Here is a 27,121-nt window from a genome sequence, read left to right on the forward strand (position 1 = left end):
GATTCAAAAGGATGTCTTGCTGATCGCCACATTATCTCGTAATATGACCAGACAAAGCTTGAAGCGAGGTCTTCGGGAATCGCCTTCAATTCTTGGGCACTGCATCAATCCGGAATGGTGCCATCTGGCACCCTACACCATGCCATTTTGAGAGGTGCGTCAGCCCTACGACCAATTTCAGTGGCCCACGACCGGCAGGCCGCCCGGCAGAGTGGTTCTGGATGAGACTGACCCCTGAGAAACGTTGGAAGGATTCAAATAGGAAGCATACTACCTCGGTAGTTGTCCACTGTGAAGAGATCAAGCTCAGCAGCAGCAGCGTCGTTGACGCAGCTCGGTCGGGTTGAAAGAGGCGGTGATCTTCCCAACAGATAGTACGCCGTACCCCTCTCGGCCGGACGAGTCTGAGCACTGCTATTCGGCGAGGACCGACAATACGAGCAAACCAACAAGGCTTGGAGCTGTCGGTTTGGACCAGTTGCGTAGAACCCTAGACACCACCGTCATTTCATAATGTCGACGAACAAGAAGCAGGCAACCTTGAGCGCTTCAGGCGGCTTTTGAAACCCCATTTCTTCATCTCCCTCTACCCACTTCGATCTGACAAACAGACCTATTTTGGATGAGAACTTCTTCTGCTTGGATTCATGCGAGAGGCGAGGTTTCTCGCGCGCGCGTACTGAAGCACACTGCAAGTCAGCTTGATTAGCGCCTGGACTTCCTGACAGGGGCTGCTCAAAGTATGTATCTCTCCACAGCCCTTTGGCTGGAGAGTGACATGCCCAGTGTGTCAGTGTCTGGAAAGCAGCGGCCGCCGACGGGTGATTGTGGGGATTCGAAGCCCCAGAACCCCGCTGGCCCCATTTTTGTGCTCTTCACCAAGCATCCCTTGTCATTTGTCACGCCAACCGGCAGCCGAGCTTGCAAGCCAGGGTCGCATCTCAGCCCCTCCATCTTGTTCGCTGCGGCGTTGCCTTGCATTTCTCCTTTCTCCATCAAAGGACGGTTGCGGACGCCTTAAATACCAGACTCACATCGGGTTTCGAAGCCAGACGTTTCTGGGCTGCCTCCTCCTTCTACCCTTCTACCCCCTCCTCCACTCTTGGTCCCTTGGATCCCTCTGCCCCGCTACCTACCTGACCTCCCCGGTTCGGCCCCTTTCCGTCGCAAACTGTCGTTCCTCAGCTCGAAACTTGCTCTCCCACTGTTTCCTTCCCATCCCGTCCCACACTCGGCCTCCCCTCTTCTGTGTGTTGCCTGACTGGCTTTGTCCGTGCCTATCGATAGCTGCTTACCTGCCCCTCCTTTTTTTTGGGTCCCTCCTCGCATCGTTGAGCTCCATCGCCTTTCCCGCCAGCATCTCCCCAGACCGTTCAGGCATAAATATCCATCATGGGCGATCTCCAGGGCCGTAAGGTGTTCAAGGTGTTCAACCAAGACTTCATCGTCGATGAAAGATACACCGTGACCAAGGAGCTTGGTCAGGGCGCATACGGCATTGTCTGGTATGGCCATTCATATTGCCCCTCATTTTCTACGCCCAACAGCCAAACTGACCATTGCTGTCCTCTCCCATTCTAGTGCCGCGGTGAACAACCAGACCAACGAGGGTGTTGCCATCAAGAAGGTCACCAATGTGTTCAGCAAGAAGATTTTGGCCAAGCGCGCCCTGCGCGAGATCAAGCTCCTGCAGCACTTCAGGGGTCACCGAAATGTAAGCCCAGCATACGCACAAGTCCACACACACTCCACGCAGAACGCTAGAAGACTGATACATCCTCCTTTTGATGACACAGATCACCTGCTTGTATGATATGGATATTCCCAGACCAGACAGCTTCAACGAGACATATCTTTATGAGGGTATGTGGCCACCACACTATTGTCTGTCCCCTTTGTCTCGAGACGATGCGCTGACACAGTTTATGACCCGCAGAGTTGATGGAGTGCGATCTTGCTGCCATCATTCGTTCCGGCCAGCCTCTTACCGACGCCCATTTCCAGTCTTTCATTTACCAAATCCTCTGCGGTCTGAAATATATTCACTCAGCCAACGTTCTCCATCGCGATCTCAAGCCAGGAAACTTGCTTGTCAACGCCGACTGCGAACTGAAGATTTGCGATTTCGGTCTGGCGCGTGGCTTCTCGGTTGATCCCGAGGAAAATGCCGGGTACATGACTGAGTATGTCGCGACGAGATGGTACCGCGCGCCCGAAATCATGTTGAGCTTCCAGAATTACACCAAAGCTAGTAGGTTTGCCCCCTTGTCCTATGTCTGTACAACGGTGAGCTGACGTCACGGCTTCTCATAGTTGACGTATGGTCTGTCGGTTGCATTCTCGCTGAGCTTCTTGGCGGTCGCCCCTTTTTCAAGGGTCGCGATTACGTCGACCAGCTGAACCAAATTCTCCACATTCTTGGTACCCCTAATGAGGAAACCTTGTCTCGCATCGGTTCCCCTAGGGCCCAGGAATACGTGCGGAATCTTCCTTTCATGGCCAAGAAGTCATTCCCTTCGCTCTTCCCTAATGCCAACCCGGACGCTCTCGACCTCTTGGACCGTATGCTTGCTTTCGACCCCTCTCGCCGCATCAGTGTCGAGGAGGCCCTCGAACACCCCTATCTTGCCATCTGGCACGACGCTAGTGACGAGCCCGACTGCCCAACCACTTTCAACTTTGACTTTGAGGTCATCGATGATGTCAATGAAATGCGCAAGATGATCCTCAGCGAGGTTGTCAACTTCAGAGCCCAAGTCCGCACTGTCCCTGGCCAGGCGGGCTCTGCCGGTAACATCCAACAGGCGCCATCAAACGTCCCCATTCCTGCAGGTGGACCCGGCCAGCAGTGGACGGCCGAGGACCCAAGACCGATGGAGTACGGTAACCAAATGCAGGGTCTCGAGGCTGAGCTCGGAGGCAGATAGGAGGCTGTCTCTGATGTTTTAAGCACCGAGGGCGAGGATTGGGTGGTTATACCGCCCTTTGATCTTGCCAATGATGGTGACCCGTTTGTGGTACTGCATCCGACTGATATGGTAACGGACATACATGAAAGGACACTGGAGTCGAAAGACATGCCGACCTTTCATTATGATGGAACGAGGATACAGGCCCCTGCTAAGCACAAGGCAGAGCTCCCTTTCCCTGACCACTTGGTGCGAGAGAGGGCGTGGGAAAAGGAGAAGTGGAGGGCCTATAAGCAGCATCGCAAGGCTGTTGAAGCTCTCATGATCAAATGTGGGTGCAGAAAAGCGCAAGGGTGTCATCATTTGGAAGCAGCAGTCAGATCTTATACTCGGTATGAGAAGGTGAGCTACCGTGGTGGCTCTATTCGATAACTCTGTCCAAGGAAGCGGACATGTTTATCTCGACAAGCTAAGCGATTCATGTGATAGCGCGGATTCTTTGTTTTAGTTATCTTTCTGTTTTGATCGCCGTATGTTGGATGGAAGACGGAAGAGGGGGGGGAGGGTTCTTGAATAGCTACAGAACAAGACAAGACCAGCGAGCGAGCTGGAGTTATAGTTTCTCATTTTAAAATGAAGAGGGTTTAATAAAGCACTAACGAGGGTTGACTGATGAGAATGTGTGCCCTGCCTCGAGACAAAAGTCTTGTGTGGCCATTGGGAACCTGAACAATGGTGTTGGGATGAAGCAGTCGTCATCGTCTAACATCTGGACCGTCTACAAGCAAACCAAACCAGATTTGTGCGAGGTAGCACATTGTCACGACTCCCATCCATTTCAGTAACACGTCAACACGTAAACATCAAATCACAGAAGCACCAAGTCATGGTAGTAAAATCCCCAAAGAGCCTGAATTAAATATTTGACCTTGCCTTTTGCCTTGAACAGCAAGGTCTTTTCCATCTCTATATATAGTACCCTAACCATCCTCCCCTTCAGTCATCGCCTGTCCGCCCACCGAATACTTCATTAAAGAAAAAAGAGGAACCAAAACCATCCATTTTGCAAAGGGTATACCCATGAGAAAGAAAAAACCAACCGCCCGGAAATATTGTTGAAAAATGTGCAATATGCAAAGTATTAAATGAGTGAATGAGAACTTGCAAAGTGTGGTGGTGGTGTTGGTGGTAGTGGTGTATGTGAGATGAGATGAGGTATATGTATCGTCATGGCGTTGTTAGTTTGTGTTTGTGTTGTTTTGTGAGTGTGTATGTATGGTGGTGTGGTAGGACTGGTTAGATAGGTATTTTTGGGAGAGCGGCACGGGTTGAGGTATGGTCGTTGGGGAGAGAACCAACCAACACACCCAAACCGGGAGAAAACACGGCAAAGGATGGAAGCTCACTCGGCTTCCATCCATCCCGTCTAACCTACGCTCCTTCTCCCCCCGCCACCAAGATCCAAATTTGGGCGGTTCAGATCCTTCCAAGATTTCCAATTTCATTCGACACACGGAATTATCGAGAAACAACTTAGAAAAACCAGTAAAAGGTGGTGTAAGGAACGCTGTGCACACCGACACCAGCAACATCGCACTTTTGCCCCACGCCACCGGCTGTGATGACACGGTAAACCTGGGTGATCCCACTCGAGAGGCCCTTCCCGCTATCTCCAAGCTGGAGCCAGGCCACGGCTCCAGTCTTGAGAGGGCCCTTGTCAGCGTTGGCAGGGGCATCCACATTATCCAACTTTGTCACACTGGCCTTGAGCCCGACCCGGTTGAGGTCGAACATCGGGGTGCTGCTGATGTCGAAGTAGTGATGGCCAAGATACTCAGCGATGGGAAAACCGAGCAGCTTCAGGTCCTCCTCCTTGGGGAATGGCGCTGTGGCATGAGCACCATACTTGGTTCCCGCGAGCTTGTTGAGAGTCAGAGGCTTGAGGAGAAGCGCAGAGGGGATCCTATCCCAGAGTGCTTTGGCAATGCCGGTCTTTGGCGTTCCTGGGGCGTACTTTGTCACGTCGTAGAGAATAGCAACGGCACCATCGGCCTTAGGGGCAGAGGTGGTGTCAACGCATGTGTAATTTTGGATACCATGGCCGACGGCAATCTTCTTGAGGGTGAAGCTCGGTGGTGGTGAGGGGAGTTCTCGGGCACCTGTTTCTAGTTAGCCTCCCGGATCCCGTTCTCTGTCATTTCGATCCAGGTTCTGTGGTACTTACCTCCAGTCTTGGGAAGAGTTGGCACAAATGTCGGTTGGCATGGGGCAGCATATACTACTGTGGCCATCGCGGCAAGAAGTATCGACTTGACTGACACCATTTTGTCTGTGGATATGAAACTAGGGCTTTGATGCTTCCGGAGCAGAATATATCGTTGAAATGAATCGAGTCCAGTAAGATAGAAACGTATTAGACAATTGAACCGGACCGGGAAAAGAAACAGAAAAGGAGATGGGAAAGAGATGATGATTGTGGTGTTGTCGAAGAGGCGGGATACGAAGCTCTTTTATCTTTTCCTCTGGCTGGGTGTTCGAATATCGGAAACTCCTCCACAAAGCTGTTCGGTGCTGAGTCGAAGGGGGACTTTGGATGCTGTGCTGACCCGGAAGGCACGGTCGAGGCAGGGAAGGTGAGGTTGGTAGAGAGCCAGGGTAGCAGTCAAGCAGGAGGAAGGCGTGGGATAAAGAGAAAAAGAGGTCAGAGAGTTTTTGCAGGGCTGGTTTGTGTTTTGTACCTACCTCACCTCATGGGGGAACTCCTGCCTCCTCCCCTCCATCCCCCATCCATCCATCGCTTGTACGGCAAGTCCCATGTAGGAAAGTCACCCACCTGCCTAGGACAAGAGAGAAACAGAAGGGAAAGAGCGTGCAGTGTAGGACAGGGATGCGGGAAAGTACAGGCGGCACGGAGGTACGTACCGGGCGCCATCTTTGGTACCTCAGTCGGCTGGGAAGGTAGGAACGAGTGCCCCGTTGGCAAGGGTGTGGAAGCTTGTGCGGCGGCAGGCGGCGTCCCACCGTTTATTAAGGTACCAACCTCGACAGGGGTCAGTCGCGCACGAAATGGTGTCGTCCTCTTTGAGATCAATACTGCAACCTACGGAGAAAGGCCTACTACATAGGTAAGGTAACTCGCGGCTTGGATGTTTGTCCATTCGGCCTGCCATTATTGCCGCTTTGACTTCCTAAGCTTCCCCAGACTCTTCAACCGCCCGAGTACCTTGTATTGATTAACAGACTCTGATAAAGAAGGCGGGGCAATTTCCATCTCCCGCCAGACTGTTATGGTACAGGCGCTTGGCCTTGACAACGGGCCTCATTCAGCAGAAGCTGGTTTGGACGCCCGTTGCAGGTGAAATGAGTGGTCTGGGGACATGCCAGGCGGCAGCAAGCCTCTAAAATGTCAACGGAGGTTCAAGCAAAAACCTGATGACAGCTGCGCCATTGATACCACCCGGGAGAATCATTCTCTCCCGACCGGAAGGCTTGATGATTATGGCCAATCCATATCTTTTTCGTGGACGTGGCTACCGAAACATACATAAGTCCATGATGCCTGACGAGCGAAGAAGTGGGAGTGAGAGTGTGACTGCGGGATTGCACAAGCGACCCGACCATCGAAAGCTGCGCGGCTAACTCGTTGGCTTGGCTCTTGGCAACGACGTGGTTTAACCTTGTATGGCATGGTCGAATCGTCTTCCCGCTGTAACCCTGCCACCTGCCTGGATCGATCATCATCCAACACGACATCCTACAACCAAAGAAAGGCTCACCCTAACCCTGAGCTTATGGGTAGCCAGAGAAAGCTCTCTTGATATTCATGAATGAGGTGTGCCTTGGGGAGGCAGGAGGAGTTGGTCACTTGCGTTGGGGAGACAGAACTGATCTGTGTACTGGGGATGTGGTCCGTGCTGCTGACAGGGGGAGTTAGCTTTGAGCTTGTTCAGATAATCACCAAAGAAACCATCTCATGTCACCCCTCACTTCCAGATTTCTGTTTTCGTCTTCGTGCTGCATCAGAGCCCAAGACACTCGCCGGTTTCTGAAACATTTTGACCAGCACACTGGGGAGGCATATTCTGTGTCACTGTCTCAAAGATATGATCTTCCCCTTCGGCAACGCACCCCGCAGACTTGCAGCTGCACGATGGCACGGCCCCACGCCCCGCTTGCGGAACAACAGCCTCGACCAGGTTTGCATCTTCTGAATTCCACGAGTATTCTTCCGCCGATCCGATCTGTGACTGGTCTTCGTCGTGGTTTTCTTGGGCTTCGGGTTCTGCTCTTGAGATCTCATTCAGAAAACCAAGAAACTAATCCCAATTTTAGGACGGAAGCCGGAACGGACATGCTCAAATCTGATCTCACGCACCGAAATGCATCTCAGAGGATGTCGTCTGACGCACCCTCTCATGGCTGACCACTGAATAACTAATCGTATACACACACACGGCTTTGGGGCTCACCAACAGCCTGCAAGTAGCTAGACCATCGGCAGAGCTCAACAATCTGGTTGTCAAAATCCCCCGGAGCCGTGGGGTGGTTGCGGCGTGAGTTTCTTCGTGAGGGGCGGCGCAGGGCGACCACCTTGAGAAGCAAGCAACCCCTTTCTCCGACCAACTGGGACCCTGCGTCTGCAGCTAGGGGAACTGCAACAGTGGCACAGGATGTCCATACGGACACCACAAAACCGCACAAGGCTCGACAGCTTTATCATCAGCCGCAAATATATGATTGTCAATTCTAAATTCAGGAGTACTATCGCACGCAGCAGAGACTCTCGGCACCGTGGAAAAGAGTCCATGGCCAGAAGCAATGCTATCGATACAAAGTTCTGTCTTTGTGCCTCTCTCCAACTCACCGGGGGTTGTATCTCTCGCGTTTTGAAGCCACAACTCTCAAAGTCAATTCTCGCCATATCCAACCTCGGATCCTCAACACCCTCTTATTACACAGACTCTGTCGGTAATGTTTTGCATGTCTGCAGAGATGTTTCCTTCTGCACGTGAGCGATTTTGTTTCGTTTCAAGTCTGAGTAAAGTTTCTTGTTTCAATCTCCTGATTGTTTACGCACTGACATCAAGGGGTAAAGTCGCCGACGGATCACTCTTGATAACCCCCCGCTGCGTCTAGAACTTCGAGCTGGGGCGCAGTTCAACATCCAGAAGACATCATTGTTGGTTCGCCTGCAAACACGAGTTCTCTGAAACAGCTCTCTGCGATGTGCCTACCACCTGCTCCTTAGCTCAACATGCTTCTTCATCCATCGCAGGAAAGCCCGAGTAATTTCCAACCCTTCACCGAGAGGCCGCACTGACATTGATGAATAACCAGTTCTCGGTTACAAGTGCACTGACCTCTCGTCTCAATTCTTCAGAGAGGAAGAGAATACAGTACTGTGCCGCAACCCCACGGTGCGGCTTTCCAGAACAGGCTTCTCACTCGCCTCTTGGATGTCTGCATGTGGCCATGGCCGTCCTCTCGGACTTCGACCAGCAATTCTCCTATTCGCTAGCTGGTTGCGAGGATCCAGCACATACAGGCACCGCTCAGATGCTCGCCGTCACTCTCCTTGTAGGCTTCCTACAAAGTGGTGCAACCAGATGCCAGCCGACTGACTAATCGCCACACCACCACAACACACGCAGATGAACTTACTTATATCGCTTCCAATCGAAAAACATTTACAAATACTACCGCAGTGCAGATGCGAATGCGATCAGTCAATATTCCAAGCATTGCAGGATTACACAACTTTCGCTAGTGGCGCAAGTCTGACCAATGGCGGAGATATTGGCTGCATTGCGGGCGCTTAGAAGCGCGTAGTAGTCGTCCGATTTCTGTTGGCACCAACCCCTCGCCAAAACGGGGAGCTTTGCCACAGAACCGCGATATCGAATTCTTGATGGGGAAAACTGGGCATCTCTGCTTCTTCTGCCCTCCCATCGTAGGCGTCCAAGTTGCTCCAGGTATCGCTTCCTGCATGTGACAATGTTTCTTTGCAGCTACAGATCCTTCGCATCCGGCGGTGAGGGTGACCAGTTTCTTTTTTCTTGGTGACACTTTACACCTCACTGCTTCGCAAGTTGCTAACGTTGAGGAATCGATAGCCAACATGTATTACAGCGGCAGAGGAGACTCTTAATTGGTCTGTTGGCGCGGTGCCTCGTCTATCGTGCTTCTGAGGAGAGGATTAGCCGACCGTCGCGCCGGCCCGCCATTTTCCTTTCTTTATCTCCCTGTCGATATTGAAGGTTCTATGCAGATATGCTGTGAGGAGCTCTCCCCATTGGGGCCTGTATCCTGTGTTACTCACCATGAGCCCGGTGTTGATGCTCACATGACATTGAGTTCCTGCATCCTGGATGGCACTGGGTGAACTTTTGGTTTGGTGGGTGTTGGGCCCGATGCAGTTTGCCTACCTACTGATAATAGGAGCTATTGGTGGCCACGTCGCTGATATGCTGCTTGCCCTACCTATATTCCAGACTCTTTGCCTTGGAGGCAGTGCAGAACAGAAGAAAACCATGCTCTTCACTGTCTCTTGATCTCTGTAGAAGTGGCCGTGTGAATCGCAATAGCCAGACACTGATCCCACGACTACGGAGCCGAAACAAGCAGTAGCCCTTACAGCTGGATGCGGGTAGCTTGATAGGTAGTTCTTGGGGTCATTGATCCTGCCGTTCGTAGCACAAGACGCGCCTGAGGCTTGAGGGAAGGATCAAGTAGCGGTTGTACCAGATACTTGTGATACTTGAAGCCGGGGGCATGGGGGAAACGGTGGGTGGACGGCGGATGTTCAGGCATCCTTATTGATAGCCCAGCATGTGTTTGCCGTTGTTGCCTGTGAGGAGGCACAGTACATCATGTCTCGTGCTTTGCAATGGAAGTATTTAGCGTTCATGGGATCTGGTAGATGTGGGTGTGGGTGGCTGCGAGGGAGACACCTCTTTGAAGATTTTTCATCGCCGCTGTGGGATGGAGGGTGGCAGCAAGTTCTGGATGAGACTAATTCTCTCAGCTGGTTCCATAAGAGTGAAAGCGTTCGAAGGAGGGAGTTAACATCTAGTAGCCCCCCCTCAACGGGCAGGCAGCTCTCAGATAAGACCTCTTTAACATTGCGGGAATACTCAGTCGTCCATTCTGGTGGCCGCTATAAACAGGGCTGTGCCAGCTACGAGCTTTATCCAAGGCAGCAAGCCTTCTCGTCCAACATAGCTCCAACATCCTCCTCAAGTCTGGATTTGTTGTTCTTGACAACCAACCAGCCATACAGATAGCCGCCTAGACGCGCCTGCATGTTGGAGAAGCAAGGCAAGGATGGTCGATCGTGTGGCTAGGCACCCCAACAGCAGCATTCACATGGACTTCCGGATGGGCTAGCTGGTGTATGGTGCGTTGGCGTGTGCTGATGAGCGCGGAGGTCCTACAGATTTGATCCTTAAACCATGTTCTGGGTGGATGAGAAAGGCTATCAACTTCTGGGGAAAGATCGTCATGCTTGGTCCCTCTGCCAGGCATACAGATGATCACGGCCTGCAATATGTATGCTCCCTCATAGGATATCGGTACCTGGGGAGGTTCTTTGTTGGCCGACTTTTACTCATGTGAGATGCAGTTCGCGACATGCGGCACGCGGCAAAGTCGAGGCCGGTTGATAGGGCTGTTATTTACTCGAACATCATTTGTCTATCTCAAAAGATTGAGAGCCTCTTATCAAGATGCTCTGACCTTGCGTGGTGTATCTTGGCTTCATGTCATGTGCCTGCTGTTCTCGTAACCCGATGCAGCACGAGAGAGAACTCCGAAGGTATTTCGCTAGCAACAGTGAGAGAATTTTAGGTGGACGAACACCACAAGTAGTTGAATCTCTTGTTTACAGCAAGACTTGCATGTGTTTACGTTGAAGTTGTTGCGCCGAATCCCGTGGTTGTTCACATGGTGTTCTGCATGTCGCCCCCCAGGTACACATCGCTATTCTTCGTGACCAGCTGCACCCCCATGCCCAAAGCTTGGCGGGGAGAGTTGAGAATCCCGGACTTGAAATGTCTCTTGTATTCCCTAGGCTGACTATGGAGGAGTGGTGAGCTATGTGCAGGCAGGTGAGGCACCCGCGGGGGCGTTGCCCTGTGATCCGTCTGAACAGATTACCACAGCGAAAAGCTTACTTAAGTTAGAGGCTTCAGGCCATGCGTCAAGAGGGTTTGAGTCTAGGATTGTAAGGCAGTAGCCATTACCCAACACCACTTAGTAGTCACTCAATGCTCGAAGCCATTCAGGGGCACTCAGGGGTTGTTTATAGTGAACGGTCAGCGACCCACCAGTGAGACTTACACGGCAACCAGAGCTCCATTAACCCGAACCCCTCTGCCCCAACAACACTCAAGTAAACCCACCTTGCCACGAAGAACAATGAAAATTATGCAAGTTGTCTCAACAACTTGTTAGTTAACGCAATGGAAAATGAACAGAAATTCTAGAACTTTTGGTGAAATCCAACGGAAATGGGCCAAATAACTGTCCGACGCCCGTAGCAAGGATGGTGTAAAAACCGAACCTCGGTTGATGCTGACTTCCTGATTGGCCAATGCCCTGAAAAGCAGCCCCACGTTTGTCTTATCAGCTGCAGAGAATATCTTATCGATCAACTCACCTTCGGCCCCAAGCGTTCGGACGCGACACGCACTCGACGAACAGATCAGGCAGCCCAATCCGATCAAAATCCACACCTCCACACGTCACTGAACGGTCGCCAGGAAGACCCTACCTCCTTTCCGGTATTTTCGGCCTCGAACCCCTGTACGAAAACGACAACAAAAAAAGTCCCCGTTCAATGATATAAAGCCCTTGCCCGGCCCTGCCGTGGGCCGCAATGGCAGTCGACGTAGTCCAGTCAGTCTTTTTTGCTGCCTCCAAGTGCAGCAACACTCTTTTCTGCTTCGGACGATACATCTTCGTCTGGGCGATCGCCTTGGTCTTCATTCTTGCCGGCGCGCTGCGATATCGGCTCTCTTCGCTATTCCCCAAGAACGGAATTTCTACGGAACATATGAAGGCGTGATTTTGTGACGGAGAAACCGAAATGGCTGTCGGAACGCTCTCTCTCTTTTTCCCCGTCTTCATCCCGGCCGCCACAGCGGGATTGGTCTATGCTGGTCACCGCGCAACTTACCTCGACTGGAGGGCGATCTTGACCGAGTTTCTCACGGGACCTGGTCGGACAAGTCGGATCCTACTTCTGCTGTTTTTGGGTCTCAACTGGAAGAGCTTGCCCCTTGGGTGGACGGTATGTATCTCGTGATATTACCTGGTGACACCAAGCTGACATTTGCGCCGCTAGGTTCGGATCTTCCATTCCTTCATTTTCCACTTCGCGCGCCGCCCAAAGACTCTTCCTCAGCGCGCCCTCTTCCACTACAGCGTTACCTCCTCTCGTACCTCTCTCCTTGAAACCGACTACAACTTCCACAAGTCCAACTCGACCTACTTTGCCGATGTCGACGTTTCGCGCTCCCACCTGGTCACTCATCTGCTGGGTCCATCCATGCCAATCATTGGCGACAACGAGAAGAACAAGCTGGTTCTTGACAAGGATGGCAAGGTGATTAAGGGGAGCTTTGGCATAGGCCTGGGAGCCGTCTTTTGCTCTTTCCGCCGCGAGATTGGCCCCATGCAAGGTTACGAGATGTGGAGCAGAATCGTGAGCTGGGATCGCAAGTGGCTTTACATTGTGACACACTTTGTTGTCAAGGGCAAGGTCAAGCCTACCAGCTGGGACGGCAGGTGGAAGGGTCCGACACGCAGCAAGATCCAAAAGGCCGAGGATGGGTCGGCCGTGGAGGAGCCGGATTGGAGCAAGTACATTCACGCCACCGCCATCAGCAAGTACGTGTTCAAGCTAGGGCGCTTCACCATTCACCCTTCGATCATGATCCAGGCTGGTGGCTTGTTGCCCGAGAGACCAAGTGGCTGGAGAGGTGGTGAGGATGACTGCGGAGACCTGGTTGACTTGGGAGAGATCGATGCTGAGGGCGAGTGGGACTGGAAGAAGGTTGAGGCTGAGCGGAGAAAGGGTCTGGATTATGCTAATCACTTTGGGGCGTTGGACGGCACGAATCTTTTGTTTGATGGTGGCGAGGATGGCGCTATTGGCAACTTCCCTATTGGTTAAGGGTAAAAGATTTAGGAAGGGTGGTATTTGGATGCTTAGAAGGCGGAAGAGACATGATACCCATTTTTGTGTAGGGAGTTCAGAGATGGTATTGTTTAGATTTGAGAGACAGCGCGCTAGCAGGTGCTCGCAGCGGCTGATGTCTGTGGCAAGAGATGCTAAAATACATCATTATTCTATGGCAGGGGTTCAGCTAACAATGTTGACATTGTTACGCTGACATCGTCTTTTCTTTGCAAGCCATAAATCCATCTTTGCTCGCACCACTGTGGGTGATCAAGCCCTCGACCACGCCATCGTCATCGAAAATCACGCGGTCGGGCCCTGGAGGACCAGAGGTGTATATGTCACCTGGCATGATGGGATACTCGAAATAGGGAGGCTCTGTGACAAAGTCGAAGGCCTCGAGGTTCTTGAACTGGTGGGGATAGTAGCCTGTATACACGCGGTTGAGCTAAAAAAAAAATTGCATGTACTATAGTCAAAAGAAGAGATTCGAGACAGCCCGAAAACCACGTACCGACATAGCTAGGGTCATGGAGCAGAGCGCATCCCAAGGCAATGGCGCGGGAGACATCCGAAGAGTTATACGTATGAGCACTGCAGCTCCAGGTTGTTGTGTTTATGTCGCCTGTGGTCACTAGGATTTGATGACCAAGTGGTGAGGCAATGGCTGGTAGGGCTGAAACATGGGCGAGAATGGAGAGAAAGAGCCATATGGTGTTAGCTGATGTGGGGGTAGGGTGGTGAGTGCTGGGGCCCAAACGGCCCACGATTAGCAACTCACCTTGATCATTTCGAACTAGATGAGTTTTTGGACATCGATATTATGTTTCCAAAAGCAAAAAGCCTGGTGTCTTGATGGGAAAGTAGGGGATCGCGGCTCTCTTATCATTGCTGGACAGTGTTATTATATGCAGTCTCACATATCGGGTACAACGGCACACTGTGGACTTTCAGACCACACATGAATTTCGTGCGCCTAGATATACACGGCAATAAACATCTGATGTGATGAAGTGAGTGCCTAATCTGATGTTCTTCGGATATGTCGAGACTATCTCTCATACTTGTGGGTTCAATGTAGTGAGGGTTAGGACTATTATGTCTACGCGTTTAGGGGCCTCAGGGCTCAGGTGGTTGACTCGCAGACGAGTAAGGGGTAACACATGGGGCCAGAGCAACACTGAAAGTCCACATTTAAAATGTACAAAACCTGACTCGTTTTACCAACACTTTCAAAGCTATTTCCACAGCTTTGATATGGGTTTCTCAATTTTGTCAACAGCAAGAAGTCGTCGCTGGAATGCAGACCCGACATGCAATTATGCGGTCATGGCGCCGAGACAAGATGCCTCGGCAAACCTCCGGCATCGCCTTCACATTCTCCAACGGGAGTGGGTTCCCGATTCCACATCTCGTTTCTAGTCAATCCGAACAATCGATATGGTTGATATCGCAATACCCACTGCAATTCTCTAGTATTTCAGCCACTCACTCACATATTTTTGCCATCACGACTCATTCATTCTTGATACGTACATCCCGGTGGCCTCTACCTATAATTTTCAAACGTAATCCCTGATCGCAGCACGACAAAATGGCATCCTCCAAAGCCTCACCATCACCACCACCATCAACAACCGAAAGTACACAACAAAACCCACAATCAGAAGAAATGGTCACCCCAACCGCCTCGGACATCTCCTCCGTCCTCGACTCCCCGGCCAACAAGGCGCAAGAAGCCCACCACATCGCCTTCTTCAACTCAATACCCTGGTGCTCCTCCCTCCTCGGCTCCACCCCCAACCTCATCATCTCCCAGTCCGTCTCCCGCATCATCCGCCCGTCTGGGTGCGAGGAGGACGCGCTCATCTCGCAGACGCTAAACTCGCCGGACGCCATCCCGGCCTACATCACTTTTTACTCTCCCCCTCCCAAACCTACGGATTATGTTAATGAGATCAAGTCGCTTATTGCCTTGGGACCGAAGGTGAATGGGTGGGAGGGTATTTGCCATGGGGGGATTGTCATGACGCTTTTGGATGAGGTGATGGGGCAGATTTTTGCGGTCAACAAGGACAGCGGGGCGATGGGGAGCAAGATGCCGCTTTTGACGGGGTATCTGAACACTGCGTTTAAGAGGCCTGTGAGAACAGGGACGAAGGAGAAGCCGGCGATTGTGTTGGTTGTTGCTAGGATGACCAAGATCGAGGGAAGGAAGCACTTTTGCGAGGGGGTGGTGTATGGGGATGAGGAGGGGAGGAATGAGCTGGCGAGGGCGGAGGCCTTGTTTGTGCAGTTGAGGGAGCAGAAGCTGTGAAGGGGTAATTTGAAAAGGGTATAGGATATATGCATCGTGGTGTTTTGATAGAGCGAGCGATAATGTTGGAGAGCGAGGAGCTTGGGGTTGCTTGCATCTGAATAGACTACATCGGGAACAGTCCTACCTAATAGATAGCATGGAGTAAGAATTGCCGTGGTACCGGTTCGCAATTTCAATTTCAAGCGGCGGCCAACCTGAAAGACATTGAAATATGTAGAGTCTGCCCACCCAACCTGTCCAGTACCCTCGCTAGATTCATAAACTAAAGTTTCTTGCGAGCTGGGATTTCAATTGTATCTCTCTTATGAAGAATGGCGAGTTTCTCGATCATGATATGTTTGTCCTTTGCAATGTCGCTTTCAACTTCATTAAGATAAATCCCGTGGACTTGTGAACTGTTCATGGGTGGCTCACTTTTCTCAGCCAAATCGTATATGTATGTGTCTAGACGCAAGATACAGCACCTAACGCCGTCCGCCATTTGCACTGACAGGAAGGGAAGTGCGCGGAGAAAGTGCCCGTATCTTCACAAGACAAACTTGGTCTAAAGCAGAGGTTTCATGTACCACTGTGTGCAGCAATGTTTTATGTCCTGTTTTTATTAAGATATTCATGTACATGAAACCATGGTCCAATCATCACCAAAAACCAAATGATGGAATAAAAAGCAAGCTTAATTATCTTATAGATAAAAATAAAGCTTTGATGATAGCACGCACATACATCATATTAATCTAACCTTTGCCCAAGATCCATAACACCATCGCTCTTAATCCTCAAAAGTAGCAAAAAATAGAGATAAAAACAACAAAACATCACTCGCAACCCTCCGCATCGGGGTCAACATCAGTTTCCCCATCACTAATCTCTGTCTTGCTGCTGATTGAACCATCAATGTCAATCGTAAAGGCCTTCTGGACTTCCTCTCCCAGTCTGATGACGTCTCGCCTGCTCTCTCTGTTCACAACCAGCAGATGAGCAACATATGTCCTTGCCCCATCTGTGTAAAGATCAACCTTGTCTCCGGGGACACAATAGTCAACGCCCAGAACAATCTTGTCTGCCAGGTCCGGTCTTCGGCGCTTGAGCTCCTCGCATGGGGCTAGCTTTGACGGCCATTGCACAGTACCAGCGGCTGGAGCAGGAATGTATACCAGTCGAGACCAGTACTGTGCTCCCCTTTTCGAATCATTGGTGTTGTCACCAAGCACATGGCTGTAGGGCCTAGTGGTCAGTCGCAACCTGTTCTTATCACCCGCAGCAGCCAGCATGTGTGCAGCAAAGTAGTCCACGCCGTATGTATGACGTGTTGGAACAGTGACTCGATATCCAGGCGGGCGGGCATTGATCTCGATCAACTTGCACTCGGCTCCCGACTCGGGCAAAGATTTGGCGTGCTTGAGGACAAGATCGATCACGCCATCTTGCTTGCGGTACTCGAATGTGGAGCTCACCATTCTCGCCTCGACATGGAAGACACCGGTGCAAAATCCTAGATTGACAAGAATATCTCGGAGTGTCGACTTTGCAATGTTTTGTTCCTGGGCAGGAAGGGCGGAAGGGAGAGTGAGGGCCTCTGGCGAAAAGGTTGAATGGACGGTAGCAGCGCTCGAGTCAGCGTCGCAGGGTGGTTCATCTGCGATTTCGGAAAATAGAATCTCCCCGTCGAGAAGCACAAAGTTGACATCCATTTCTGGACCATCAAAGAAGGGCTCAATGACGGCCGCACTGCCATGTCGAGAAGTAGCCTTTTGAACTGCAGTGGCAAGATCGGCGAGGTTGTTGACTTTTGACACGCATTCCGAGGACCACCCTTTGGTGGGTTTGACGATAAGGGGAAATCTGGGGATGAACTCGGCCTGCTGGTTACCTCCACTTGCTAGCAAAGACTCCAGCTCTCTCACATTGTGAACTCTGGCAGTCTGACCAGGAACGTTCTGTAGAAGCCGTGATCGATATTTGTCCACAGATGTCTCAAAGGCGGCCACGGGACTGGTGGGGAGTCCCAATGCCTCTGCGACCTGAGCTACTGCCACAAAAAAGTTGTCCGACAGCGTAAAGACACCATGGATGGGAAGAGGGTAGCTGACAATGGACTGGATGATGCGGTCAACCACTCCTGCATCCTCTGTCATGTCAGTGACAAGGAAGGCTTCCCGATGCATCTTGTTTTCTTCTGTGTCTGCTTGAAGCCAATGGCCCTCTTCGTCAACGATAACCAAGGCAAGACCTAATGCTTTGGCGACACGATAGACTGGGCCTCCTGCCGTGATGTTTGGTCTACCGCGAATGAGCGCCACCCGTTGCCGGGAAATTGGTGTGCTGGAGAGCCATGGTGCATTGTGAAGACGATCACGCAGCTCCTCGGTCAGCCCTGTCCTGTAAATTTCCAAGTCGACGAATGAGATAGAGGTTGGCAAATCCTCCCATTGAACAACTCCGGCAGCCGACTCAACCAACGTGGCAAGATCATGTTCTGAGGTAACCGGGCCTGGGGCGGGACAAGTGGCAGAATATTTCTGTAGTGGCCGCAAAGGCTCATGAGTCCGTAATATCTTGTATGGGAAATCCTGGAGGCGAAGTTGGAGGAAGTCGGATCGGGTCACGTAGCCGTTGGTAGTAGGAAGAACAATGGTAAAAACAGATATGGCTGAAGCAGACCAACTGGGAGAGCCGAGACCGATGGTTTGTAGAGCCTCAATGAATGGGCTTGGCGGAGTGCTTCTGAACCCGGTGCTTTCGATTCCGTTGTGTTGAGAATAGGGTTGGGATGGGTTTTGCAGAGCTGAAGATTGTGAAGAGGATGGGAAAACCACCACGTTGGCGATGGAATACAACTCGCAGAGGGGAATAACCTCGCCAAACAAGGGCCGATAGAGATTGGCTGGCCCTGCAAAGATCTTAGCAATGCTCACTTGGCAGACAGGAAGAAGGGCTGGGTGTTTCTTACTGCTCAGAGGTTGTTGTGTAAAGGTAGATGTAACCGATGAGATGCTGCTGGTTAGTTTATGGCCCAGACTGGCCCTTTCACCAGGGAATGTTCCTACTGCCATGTTGATGCCACGATGTTGAACAGTGGATCGTTTGGTGAGTCAGAGAACAGAGAAAGAGCAAGAGTGGGAAGGTGTTGGGGACGGAGGTGAGTGTGTTGGAATCAGGAGCAGAAAAAGGGCGAGAGCTGAGGGAAAAGAAGGCAACTTGGCAAGAGCAAGGCGACAATCGGACAGGCTGGATATTTTGTTGCAAAAAAGGATGCCATGACCAGACCACCAAACGAGGGTTGCTCACCGCTGGACCCGGACCTAAAGAAGATTCCAAGACATCCAATGCCGCGGAAGCAGTGGAACAGGGCACACAATACCTAGCTTGCATCGGCTGCGTCATGGGTGCACGCAGCAGTACTGAGACGTCGATATTGGCACGGCATGACGGGAGTGAGACTCACGAGCTGATTGAGCCGGAGGCGGAGATTGATCTAGAGAGTGAGAACCTTGATAGGCTCCATCTGATAATCTGCGATGATCTGATAAGCAAATTTAGACCCCTTGCGACCCTGGCCACACCCCTGTCTCCTTCCCCTGTGTTCCCGTGCCTGGCCCTTTCCTTTTTCTCAACGTCTGTGCCCCCTTGCCTGTGGATTGCTCTTGCCCCAAATATTAAATGCTCAACCCCGTACCTTCCGGCAGAGCAAGCAACAACGGCTCCGTTAGGACTTACCAATGGAAAGAATGGAGCCGATACCGCAGCAGACACAGAGAAGAGAGGTGACATTGGGCCACGACCGAGTGAAACATGCGGCTTCGGATAAAATTTGTCCAGACAGCCAAGAACCTTGACGGCTGGAATCAGACACCTCATTGTGCACCTTGATGGCCATATTCTGCGGCTTCAGCATTAAAAGATGATCAAAACGGCTGGTTGGATCCTCTGCGGAGGGCTTCATCTCCTTCCCAAATTGACTGACGGCCTCCAAAAAAAAAATAGCGCTCATCAAGGGGAATGGAACACCGCTTGTCTAACAAACATGCGTCTCGTCCGGTCCTATGTGGGCACCCTGCGGGCTGATCTGCAGGTGCAGAGGCTGCAGCAGATATAGAGCGTGATGCTGCTGTTTACTTTGGGAGGTTTGCTGCTTGCGTGCAATTCCACCCTTCTCAAAGAGCAGCAATTTCCATGTTGTTGAGATCATCGGTCACACTGCCACCGAGACCATCTCTGAGCAACTGCCACCACAATAGTCACCACACTTGTATCTCTTCTTGAGTGCCTATATCAAGCAGCAGCAACACTCTTGCCGCCATATCTTGAGTGACAAACCCTCACGGAATCTATTATCCCGAACACACATCTCAACACTCACAGCCGCACGCTCCGTCATCCGGTGTCACCCGTCACCATGCCTCTTCTTGCCTCCTGGCTGCGCATTGGTAGCCCCACAAAAAAGGTCGACGCATGTTCTCGTTCGTCCCAGGATTCTTTAACTATTGTGGAGAAAGCCGACATCCTTCAGAGCCAGAAGGCAGATGCCAGGGAGGAAAAGGTTCAGTGGCTCGTCCGGAGTATCGTCAACACCCACACCGAGCTACTCAAGCTTCCACACCTTCGTCCAGCGCCAACCATCAATAAGCTCTTGGGTAACCTTGTCGCCATCTGCAGCGAGATCCACGACCAAGATATTGTAGACAAGGTGTGTCGAACTCATCACGGAAAACGTGGAAGACACGAGCTGACAAAACCAAGGTTTTACAAAATGTGAGCGTCCAGGCTGTGTTACCGTCTCTTAGACAGATCTGTGCCCAGTCAGAATCATGTCTTGAGCTTCACTGGGCCGAATACATTCTGGAAGGCCAGACCCAGCAAGAAGTCGTCGAGCGCCTCGAAAGTTTTCCATACTATGAGAACTATGAGGATTTGACCCGACTAGAAGTCTGCTCCATCCTCTCGGCGACAAAAAAGGCACCGCGACAAGTTGCCTTCATCGGCTCCGGCCCGCTCCCTCTCACGTCGCTATGCCTTTTGCAGGCTCTCAAGAATGATGTGGCAGTGAGAAGCTTGACGCAGCCAACCACCAACAACACCACCGCCACAGACAACGCAGCGAATCAGGAGCCAATTGTCCTCAACGTCGACTACGATGAAGCGGCTATCTCTGCGTCTCTCAAGTTGAGCCTTGCTCTGGGAGAGAGGGGGAATGGAATGGAATTCATCTGTGCTGAAGCAACCTCGGCTTCGGCGTCACGAGATCTCAGCGAGTTTGACGTCGTGTACATGGCTGCGTTGGTGGGAGTTACGCAGACAGACAAGGAGAAGATCATGCTGGAAGTGATCAGTCGGATGAGGAGAGGGGCGCTACTGGTTGTCCGCAGCAGTTGGGGTTTGAGGTCATGCTTATACCCAGAGGTCGACCTTGCAACTGAGACACTGCTGAAGAGGCTTGAGCCCTGTGTGGTAGTACATCCCTATAATCAGGTGGTCAATTCAGTCATCGTTGCGAGAGTGCGGTAGCCCCAATCTGGGCCGGACCCAGGGAAGCCGTGAGAGTCCAGTGAGCATTAAACTGGCGGTAGAACTGCATGGAAGTCATTCTTAGACATGGTTGGATATTATACTGGGATAATCATCATATTTCTCAGAGCGGTGATGTTAGCCATGGCGTGATCCTTCGCTTCAGCCGCAGCCGTTATCGGACTTCTGAGTACTCGGGATACGCTGGATCGATACCGTAGCAATGGGACCAATTTTATCCGCTCATGTCTTACCTACAACTGCGTCTTGTGGCTTTAGTAAACCGTCTTTGGTTTGAAGTGTGTGTGAACCAGTACGAGGCTTTAAGAAGATACGAATGGATAGTACGGGCTTCAAACCAATCACGCCTTTTCCGCTGCCACAATCTTGATGCATTTTACCTAAGATCGACCTCAGCCCTACGAACAGGGCTTGTTGAGGGTAAGCAAGCGGATAAATCCTCTGCCCGTAACCTGCTTGCTGCGAAGCTCGTGAGTGGATTGTGTTATGGGCTTGTTCGCACTCTGCTAATGCCGTTTCCAGCCACTCCGAATCATGTACCGAGATCTTCCAATGGGAAAGTAAAGTCCGTCCACTGGGGAGCTTGGGAGCTGGGCGGTGCAGGTCACCAGCCCCTTCCCCGACAGCCTGACTAACACGCCACATCTGGTGGGTGCAAGAAACCAGAAAGCGAACAGGTTCCATTCACTCCAGTCCAGAACCTCAGATGCGAATTCAAGATTTCGCTTTCTAACGACCTCACCAGGACTCGTACGAACCAACCCCAAGACAATAGAACACCACTGCAGCTCTGCGGCTGAGGGTGAAGCGAGGGTAAGGTATGATATTGTTGCTTGGCATTAATGAACCACAGCACTGGATTGGGCATCGTCATATACCTGCACTGGAACACGTGCAAGATCTCGTATTCCGGCAAGCGATGAACCTCATACATACCTCCCGAACTCATGATCCAGTGCCCGACCTATTACCCTTTCGATACCACTATGCCGACCGACTTTACAGAAGGAAACAGCGGTAAGTCGGAATTCGAAATGAAAGACATGTCACCACCACGAGACTTCAGGTTTGCAACTTTCTGTACGGTCCAAGCGGGCCAAGGCTCGTGATGGAGGATATGCATTTTTCATAGGATCGATACGTAGGAACGTGCCGTAAATGTTGTGCTCTACGTGTGTAGAGGTTGAACATGGCGGTGTATTCCGTGACTGGCGAACTACACCGAGATGGACTCGGGAGGCCCAGAAGGGAACTTGAAGGCGAACACTCAGTGGGCTGAGGTACGTCTATTGCTTCGCCGAGAGCAGGTTTACTCGGTGTCTATTCTTAGCCCGCACCTTTGTCTTGAGGATGGAGGCCGTGGAGAGGCAGTGTGACGATGATGTTATGGTCATGAGCTGGGATGAGTGTCACGATCTCTCGGTGTAGGTGAGGATGGAACAGGAGGTCGATGTGTATATAACCTCGCCCTGGTCAGTCATCATTCTCATCCGTCTCATCATCACTCAAACAATCTTCACACTCACAATCAGTTTAACAACCACAACAACAACCACCATTCCTCATATCCATATCCCAACTCAACCAATTACACAAATTCAATATGTTCTCCAAGACTACCATCGTCGCCTTTCTCACTTCTTTGGCCCTCACCTCGGCCGCTCCCGCTGATGAAATCTCTGTCCGCCAGGCACCAGCCGAGATTGCTCCCACCACCGTCATCGGCCACGCTCTCGCTGACGCCTGGGACAACTACTGCTCTGCCCCTACTTCCTACGGCTATATCGCCCGCAACGTCTGGAACGGTCAGGAGTATGGCCAGACCACCCTCTTCACCTTCACCTACCCCGCCGCGTCGGCCGGCAAGCAGTGCTGGCTCGACTTCTACCACGCTCAGCCCAGCTGGATCTCCAACACCAACGGCATCCAAGTCGACGTCTTCACCTCTTGGGGCGAGAACACCTGCAACGCCGGTGACAAGTCCAACAAGCGTGACGCCAACCTTGGTCGCCTCAACGTTCCGGCTACTGGCGCGGCTACCTGGGCGGCCAAGTACAGCACTTCTTTGACTCAGAAGGGTCCTTGCAAGGCTCCTGGCTCTGTGGAGAGGCTCGAGTTGGTGGCTGTTGGGGATAACACTGGACTTTCTTACCCTCAGGGCCCTGGTGCTGGGTTGAGGATCCTGTACGCCTAAAGGGATTCAGTTCACTTTCTTTCTTCAAGGGGCTGGAGTGAAGGGTGGTTTATGAGATTATTTGATCGATTTCTGGACTTTCCTTAACATGTGATATCATTACGGTACTTTTAAAGCATACTTTCCTTTTTAGTTTTTCATAGACAAATAGTCACTGGTCAGGTTTTATCGATAACAATTCTCCGCACGTGTTTCCTTGTGATGATTGATAACGAACTGGGAAATGGAAAGCATGACCGGCAAGACAGGCCGGCACTTGCTCTGTGGCGGGCATGTCATCACTTTGGAAGCGACAACCCCCATCTGTCCTACTTGCTCTTGCTGGGCAGTTCCCACTGGTTGGACCCCAGCTGCATGGAAATATTGGCCGAGTTTGGAGAGTTCATTCCGCCCCTCCCGAAAAGAATCGACCTTCAAACCTGTACGAATTTACGCACGAAACACCTGACGAGCTCAAAGGGAAGCAGCCCATCCAGGCAATAGTTCTTTCATGAGCCGACGAAAGCCAGGCTCAAAGCTCCATGCTATGATCGCCGCCTCGACGATCATGATCTTCCCACCATCTTCCTCAACGTGGGGTTGCATTCTTTGCTTTTTAGGGTTGCGATGCATCCGACTTTGAAGCTGACCTTTTGGTCATGAAGATTTCCCAATACTCATGTTTTTCCACACAGTGACGAAACCGAGACAGCAATGCTGAATAATACGTAGGTCTTCTAAATCTACTCATCCCCTCGATTTTTTCACGATTCTCGGCCGATTACTAAACAAGACCAACGTTGAAATAGGCTCGGCAAAATCAAGATAAGCTTTCTGACCCAGGCGGAAGGGCACTGTGGCGAATATGCACTATTTGATGTGATGAGACACACTACTGACAAGGGCTTATTCAGCTTACAGTGACAGAATTTCTCAGTGTTTGTGAGTGCTTCACGCCCAGGTGGAGGATTTGGAGCTGGGACTTTCAAGCGAAGTGGCGTCGGTGTTAGCGTGCCTCTTTGCAGATGCTGTGATGCGAGCCGCTCGTCACTGTCGTGTGGTTCGCCAGCGATCCCATGTCCTGCAGCTCGAAAGAGGGCTTGCAGTTCGAATCAATAATGCTCGTGGGCACAACAGAATGACCATCGAAATTGTGAATTCCTTCCCCTCGCTTTTCCACCGAAGTCGAGCGAGACCGAGACACGAATATCGCGGAAGTACCCTTCTGGTCGTCCTGCCCGCTGATGCTTTGTCGGCATGTCCAAAAAGCCAATGAGACGCTGTCAACCCGACGATCCTGCTGCCAGCTTGACGCACGTCAGACATGAAATCCTATTCAATGCTACTCATCTGCTGCTCCAAGAGAACCATTACCACCATATGGTGGGGGCGATGTCAAATGCAGCTGGACGCCAGTGACAACATCTGACCTAGCCTGTTTAGGTGTCACCGCCCTTGCTGTTGAACATCGTCAAGTCCAGACTCCCAGTTGGTCGGTAACCTTCACCGTTCCGGCACTACGACAGGGTTGGACAGTAATCGTAGCAATGACTCGGCTTTGCCAAGCTCGATACTCTTAGCTGCCGCGGAGGTGGGTGGATCGGGAGCGAACTGGGACAGGCATTTGAAGCATGGCCCTTCAACACACAGCAAATACCCAAGACAACATTGGCTGTGTCTCACTTGGGTGAGCTCCTCTTACACCTCCTCCCCCCTTCACCCGGCTCTTCAAACTACTTTTCTTCAGTCACTCAGACAGCCTTCTCAGCACCACGACTATCCAGGATTGCATCTCGGGGAGGTCGCGGGAGGTGCCAGCACACCTTCCATTTACATTTCTAGCATGACCAAATCGGCAGAGGCACGATGGCATCTCAGCCACTGGGTGCTCCTTTTTTCTCTGCCCACACCATCGCTCTGCGGTTCCATGGCAGCTTGGTGGACTGACCTCGGGCCCTCGCTTGTTCTTCAGAATGCTTCAACCGGCCTCCTCACCTATTCCTTCTGTAACAGCAACGGCACTCCCATCTATCCACAAGATCCACCAATCGCTCTCAGGACCACTTACGCCCCCAAAAAGGGAACATCACTGGCGGCTACTGGCTGGTATGATAAAATCGGGTCGACGTGGGCCTCGGTATTCTACCAAAACAACAACGATGACATTGTCAACGCTGTCTACAAGTGTGACAACAGAACCGGATTGTACGACCAGCAAGAGAGCAATGTCATCTCGGACAGACGAGGGACCCCAAGCCCCCACACGGATTCAGGAATCTCCGTCACTTTACTGGGGGAGCAAGAGGGTTATAGGGTATTCTACTATGACAGATCGAAGGCGCTCCAGTCATTGCAATTCAAGTCAACGGACGGCTGGTCTTATGGAAGTCCGGTATCGGGCAACACAAATCGGTCAAGTATGGAGATCCATTCGCAATTTTCGGGTGTTCGTAACGTCACAGTCGTGACCCCGAGAGACGCTCGAAACATGGAAACAGCCCGTCTCAACGTGGACAACACCTACTTCATCGGTAATTTTTTCCTTTGCCAAACTATACTGAGAGAAGTTCTAACAGGGCCCGTAGATACGTTTCCAACACCACTCAAAGGAGGATTCAACAATTCCAGCGCCTCTAACCGGACTTCATTTCCATACGATACCTCCGCAACCCCTTCATTTGAGCTTGAGGCGTGGGATGGCAACCCAAAAGCAATCGGCATTGCTATTGACACTGACACGACCCGTCACATTTTCTACATTGGAACCGATCGCGCGGTCCACTGGATTGCGGCGTTCGTCTCGGCCTCGGTTGAAGGTGGTTTTCGCGCTCAGGCGTCTCAGAACACCGACGTCTGGCCTTTGGCTGACGAACCAAATTCCGACTTCACCATTGCGAGTCACATCGAAAGCAGCAGCATTCGACTGTACTATGTCAGTGGAGGCCGTATAATCGAAACAAAGTATCGTGATGGAAATTGGGACCGAGCCGCCCGTGTGGAGAGTGCCAACACGACGATCATCGCTGATGAAGGTGCTGGTGCGGGTGATGCTGGTCTTACAACGGGAGCGAAGGCAGGTATTGGTGTCGGGGTTAGTGTTGGTGTCCTTCTCATCGGCGCAGCAGCAGCAGCTTTTTGGATTCTTCGAAAGAAGAAGTCCACGCCCCCTGACGAGGAGGCCACAACAGCTGCCGACAACACAGCTGCTACGGTTCCGCCCATGTCTGAGACGGGAAGTCAAGGCGCCTCCTCTCCAACAGCTGGTGTCGCACGCACCAGTAGCGGACTCAGTGCAGACAAGTGGGACGCTGAAGTCAAGGACAAGCCGCTTACACCTCCACCGAGAGAACTTGAGAGTCCGAATCTTGCGTCTGAGCTGCCGCATACCAATGACAGGAATGAGCTTCCTACTAAGCATCATGTCACGGAGCTACCTTGATACCTGAGGGAACAAGCTCCAGGAGAAATATTGAAAGATAAAGATAGAGGTGGTATGGCATGGCGGCGCATGGAGTTCGTGGGGAGCGGATGTGATAAGTGGATATACATGGTGATATTCAATGAGCCTGGAACCTATCATTCTTGCTCGCAGTACAAAGTTTTGATCTGCGGAAAGATGCTGCTGGCTTATTAATAGTTTCTTGATGCAATTATTTTCAATAGTTCTCCGAGTAGTAATTCAGATGCATTGGATGAACCTGACTCGGCAAGGGTTTCCCAATGTCCAACGGAGAAACAGAGAGTAAAAAGGGAATGAGACATGTTTCCTCTGTGCGCTACTGTACCCTCGTTCGAACCGTCAACTCATTCTGTTCCACTGCCTTCGTGGATTCTGGGAAGACACAGGGAGTGGCTGTGTGGGAAAGGAAGGTCCGCCGATCGTGAATGAGGCGACCGTCTCACTGCAGCTTGCTCATGCCCGACTTTGTGGGCTGGCCAATGGTAAGGGAACGCGACACACCCTTATCGAATACTCGAGATTTTGTGAAGCAGGACCCTCGGCAAAGAGGAAA

The 27,121-nt window shown here is 51.5% G+C and overlaps 9 protein-coding genes across 9 annotated transcripts; 7 read left to right on the plus strand and 2 right to left on the minus strand.

Moving 5' to 3' along the window:
• The first annotated feature begins 261 nt into the window (after window positions 1–261).
• Window positions 262–3,835, plus strand: tmk2 (mitogen activated protein kinase 2). The gene is made up of 5 exons (XM_062945041.1): window positions 262–1,505; window positions 1,582–1,714; window positions 1,797–1,863; window positions 1,937–2,251; window positions 2,314–3,835. Exons 1-5 carry the CDS (start codon window positions 1,393–1,395, stop codon window positions 2,925–2,927), a joined length of 1,242 nt encoding a protein of 413 aa, XP_062803929.1. The 5' UTR covers window positions 262–1,392; the 3' UTR covers window positions 2,928–3,835.
• On the minus strand, window positions 3,799–5,828 carry QC764_213350 (uncharacterized protein). Its single transcript, XM_062945042.1, has 2 exons — window positions 5,134–5,828; window positions 3,799–5,068 (listed from the first exon to the last, which is right to left on the minus strand). Exons 1-2 carry the CDS (start codon window positions 5,231–5,233, stop codon window positions 4,443–4,445), a joined length of 726 nt encoding a protein of 241 aa, XP_062803930.1. The 5' UTR covers window positions 5,234–5,828; the 3' UTR covers window positions 3,799–4,442.
• A 5,742-nt stretch (window positions 5,829–11,570) lies between these two features.
• QC764_213360 (uncharacterized protein) lies at window positions 11,571–13,271 on the plus strand. The gene is made up of 2 exons (XM_062945043.1): window positions 11,571–12,198; window positions 12,253–13,271. Exons 1-2 carry the CDS (start codon window positions 11,995–11,997, stop codon window positions 13,081–13,083), a joined length of 1,035 nt encoding a protein of 344 aa, XP_062803931.1. The 5' UTR covers window positions 11,571–11,994; the 3' UTR covers window positions 13,084–13,271.
• Window positions 13,272–14,683: 1,412 nt separating this feature from the next.
• On the plus strand, window positions 14,684–15,406 carry QC764_213370 (uncharacterized protein; the record flags this gene model as incomplete). The annotated part of the gene is made up of 1 exon (XM_062945044.1): window positions 14,684–15,406. One exon carries the CDS (start codon window positions 14,684–14,686, stop codon window positions 15,404–15,406), a length of 723 nt encoding a protein of 240 aa, XP_062803932.1.
• A 554-nt stretch (window positions 15,407–15,960) lies between these two features.
• QC764_213380 (uncharacterized protein) lies at window positions 15,961–19,078 on the minus strand. The gene is made up of 2 exons (XM_062945045.1): window positions 18,360–19,078; window positions 15,961–18,299 (listed from the first exon to the last, which is right to left on the minus strand). Exons 1-2 carry the CDS (start codon window positions 18,460–18,462, stop codon window positions 16,225–16,227), a joined length of 2,178 nt encoding a protein of 725 aa, XP_062803933.1. The 5' UTR covers window positions 18,463–19,078; the 3' UTR covers window positions 15,961–16,224.
• Window positions 19,079–19,084: 6 nt separating this feature from the next.
• On the plus strand, window positions 19,085–21,160 carry QC764_213390 (uncharacterized protein). The gene is made up of 2 exons (XM_062945046.1): window positions 19,085–20,096; window positions 20,150–21,160. The coding sequence occupies exons 1-2, from the start codon at window positions 19,806–19,808 to the stop codon at window positions 20,912–20,914; spliced, it is 1,056 nt and encodes a 351-aa protein (XP_062803934.1). The 5' UTR covers window positions 19,085–19,805; the 3' UTR covers window positions 20,915–21,160.
• Window positions 21,161–21,444: 284 nt separating this feature from the next.
• On the plus strand, window positions 21,445–21,858 carry QC764_0045290 (uncharacterized protein; the record flags this gene model as incomplete). Its single annotated transcript, XM_062940325.1, has 3 exons — window positions 21,445–21,538; window positions 21,681–21,753; window positions 21,789–21,858. The coding sequence occupies 3 exons, from the start codon at window positions 21,445–21,447 to the stop codon at window positions 21,856–21,858; spliced, it is 237 nt and encodes a 78-aa protein (XP_062803935.1).
• A 680-nt stretch (window positions 21,859–22,538) lies between these two features.
• QC764_213400 (uncharacterized protein) lies at window positions 22,539–23,129 on the plus strand (the record flags this gene model as incomplete). Its single annotated transcript, XM_062945047.1, has 1 exon — window positions 22,539–23,129. One exon carries the CDS (start codon window positions 22,539–22,541, stop codon window positions 23,127–23,129), a length of 591 nt encoding a protein of 196 aa, XP_062803936.1.
• A 345-nt stretch (window positions 23,130–23,474) lies between these two features.
• On the plus strand, window positions 23,475–26,905 carry QC764_213410 (uncharacterized protein). The gene is made up of 3 exons (XM_062945048.1): window positions 23,475–23,836; window positions 23,918–25,639; window positions 25,694–26,905. The coding sequence occupies exons 2-3, from the start codon at window positions 24,952–24,954 to the stop codon at window positions 26,545–26,547; spliced, it is 1,542 nt and encodes a 513-aa protein (XP_062803937.1). The 5' UTR covers window positions 23,475–23,836; window positions 23,918–24,951; the 3' UTR covers window positions 26,548–26,905.
• Window positions 26,906–27,121: the final 216 nt, after the last annotated feature.

This window comes from Podospora pseudoanserina, chromosome 2 (genome assembly GCF_035222485.1).
Source record: "Podospora pseudoanserina strain CBS 124.78 chromosome 2, whole genome shotgun sequence".
Lineage (NCBI taxonomy): Eukaryota > Fungi > Ascomycota > Sordariomycetes > Sordariales > Podosporaceae > Podospora > Podospora pseudoanserina.

Bases quoted from the DNA above. Each gene is read 5' to 3' on its own strand.
- QC764_213350 (XM_062945042.1), bottom strand. From the start codon at position 5,233: ATGGTGTCAGTCAAGTCGATACTTCTTGCCGCGATGGCCACAGTAGTA. The intron at 5,069-5,133 runs GTAAGTACCACA...AACTAGAAACAG, and splicing joins AACTCTTCCCAAGACTGGAG to GTGCCCGAGAACTCCCCTCA.
- QC764_213390 (XM_062945046.1), top strand. From the start codon at position 19,806: ATGCCTCTTCTTGCCTCCTGGCTGCGCATTGGTAGCCCCACAAAAAAG. The intron at 20,097-20,149 runs GTGTGTCGAACT...GACAAAACCAAG, and splicing joins ACCAAGATATTGTAGACAAG to GTTTTACAAAATGTGAGCGT.
- QC764_213360 (XM_062945043.1), top strand. From the start codon at position 11,995: ATGGCTGTCGGAACGCTCTCTCTCTTTTTCCCCGTCTTCATCCCGGCC. The intron at 12,199-12,252 runs GTATGTATCTCG...TTGCGCCGCTAG, and splicing joins GCTTGCCCCTTGGGTGGACG to GTTCGGATCTTCCATTCCTT.
- tmk2 (XM_062945041.1), top strand. From the start codon at position 1,393: ATGGGCGATCTCCAGGGCCGTAAGGTGTTCAAGGTGTTCAACCAAGAC. The intron at 1,864-1,936 runs GTATGTGGCCAC...TATGACCCGCAG, and splicing joins CGAGACATATCTTTATGAGG to AGTTGATGGAGTGCGATCTT. The intron at 2,252-2,313 runs GTAGGTTTGCCC...GGCTTCTCATAG, and splicing joins CCAGAATTACACCAAAGCTA to TTGACGTATGGTCTGTCGGT.
- QC764_213380 (XM_062945045.1), bottom strand. From the start codon at position 18,462: ATGGCAGTAGGAACATTCCCTGGTGAAAGGGCCAGTCTGGGCCATAAA. The intron at 18,300-18,359 runs GTAAGAAACACC...AGATCTTTGCAG, and splicing joins TACACAACAACCTCTGAGCA to GGCCAGCCAATCTCTATCGG.
- QC764_213410 (XM_062945048.1), top strand. From the start codon at position 24,952: ATGACCAAATCGGCAGAGGCACGATGGCATCTCAGCCACTGGGTGCTC. The intron at 25,640-25,693 runs GTAATTTTTTCC...CAGGGCCCGTAG, and splicing joins GGACAACACCTACTTCATCG to ATACGTTTCCAACACCACTC.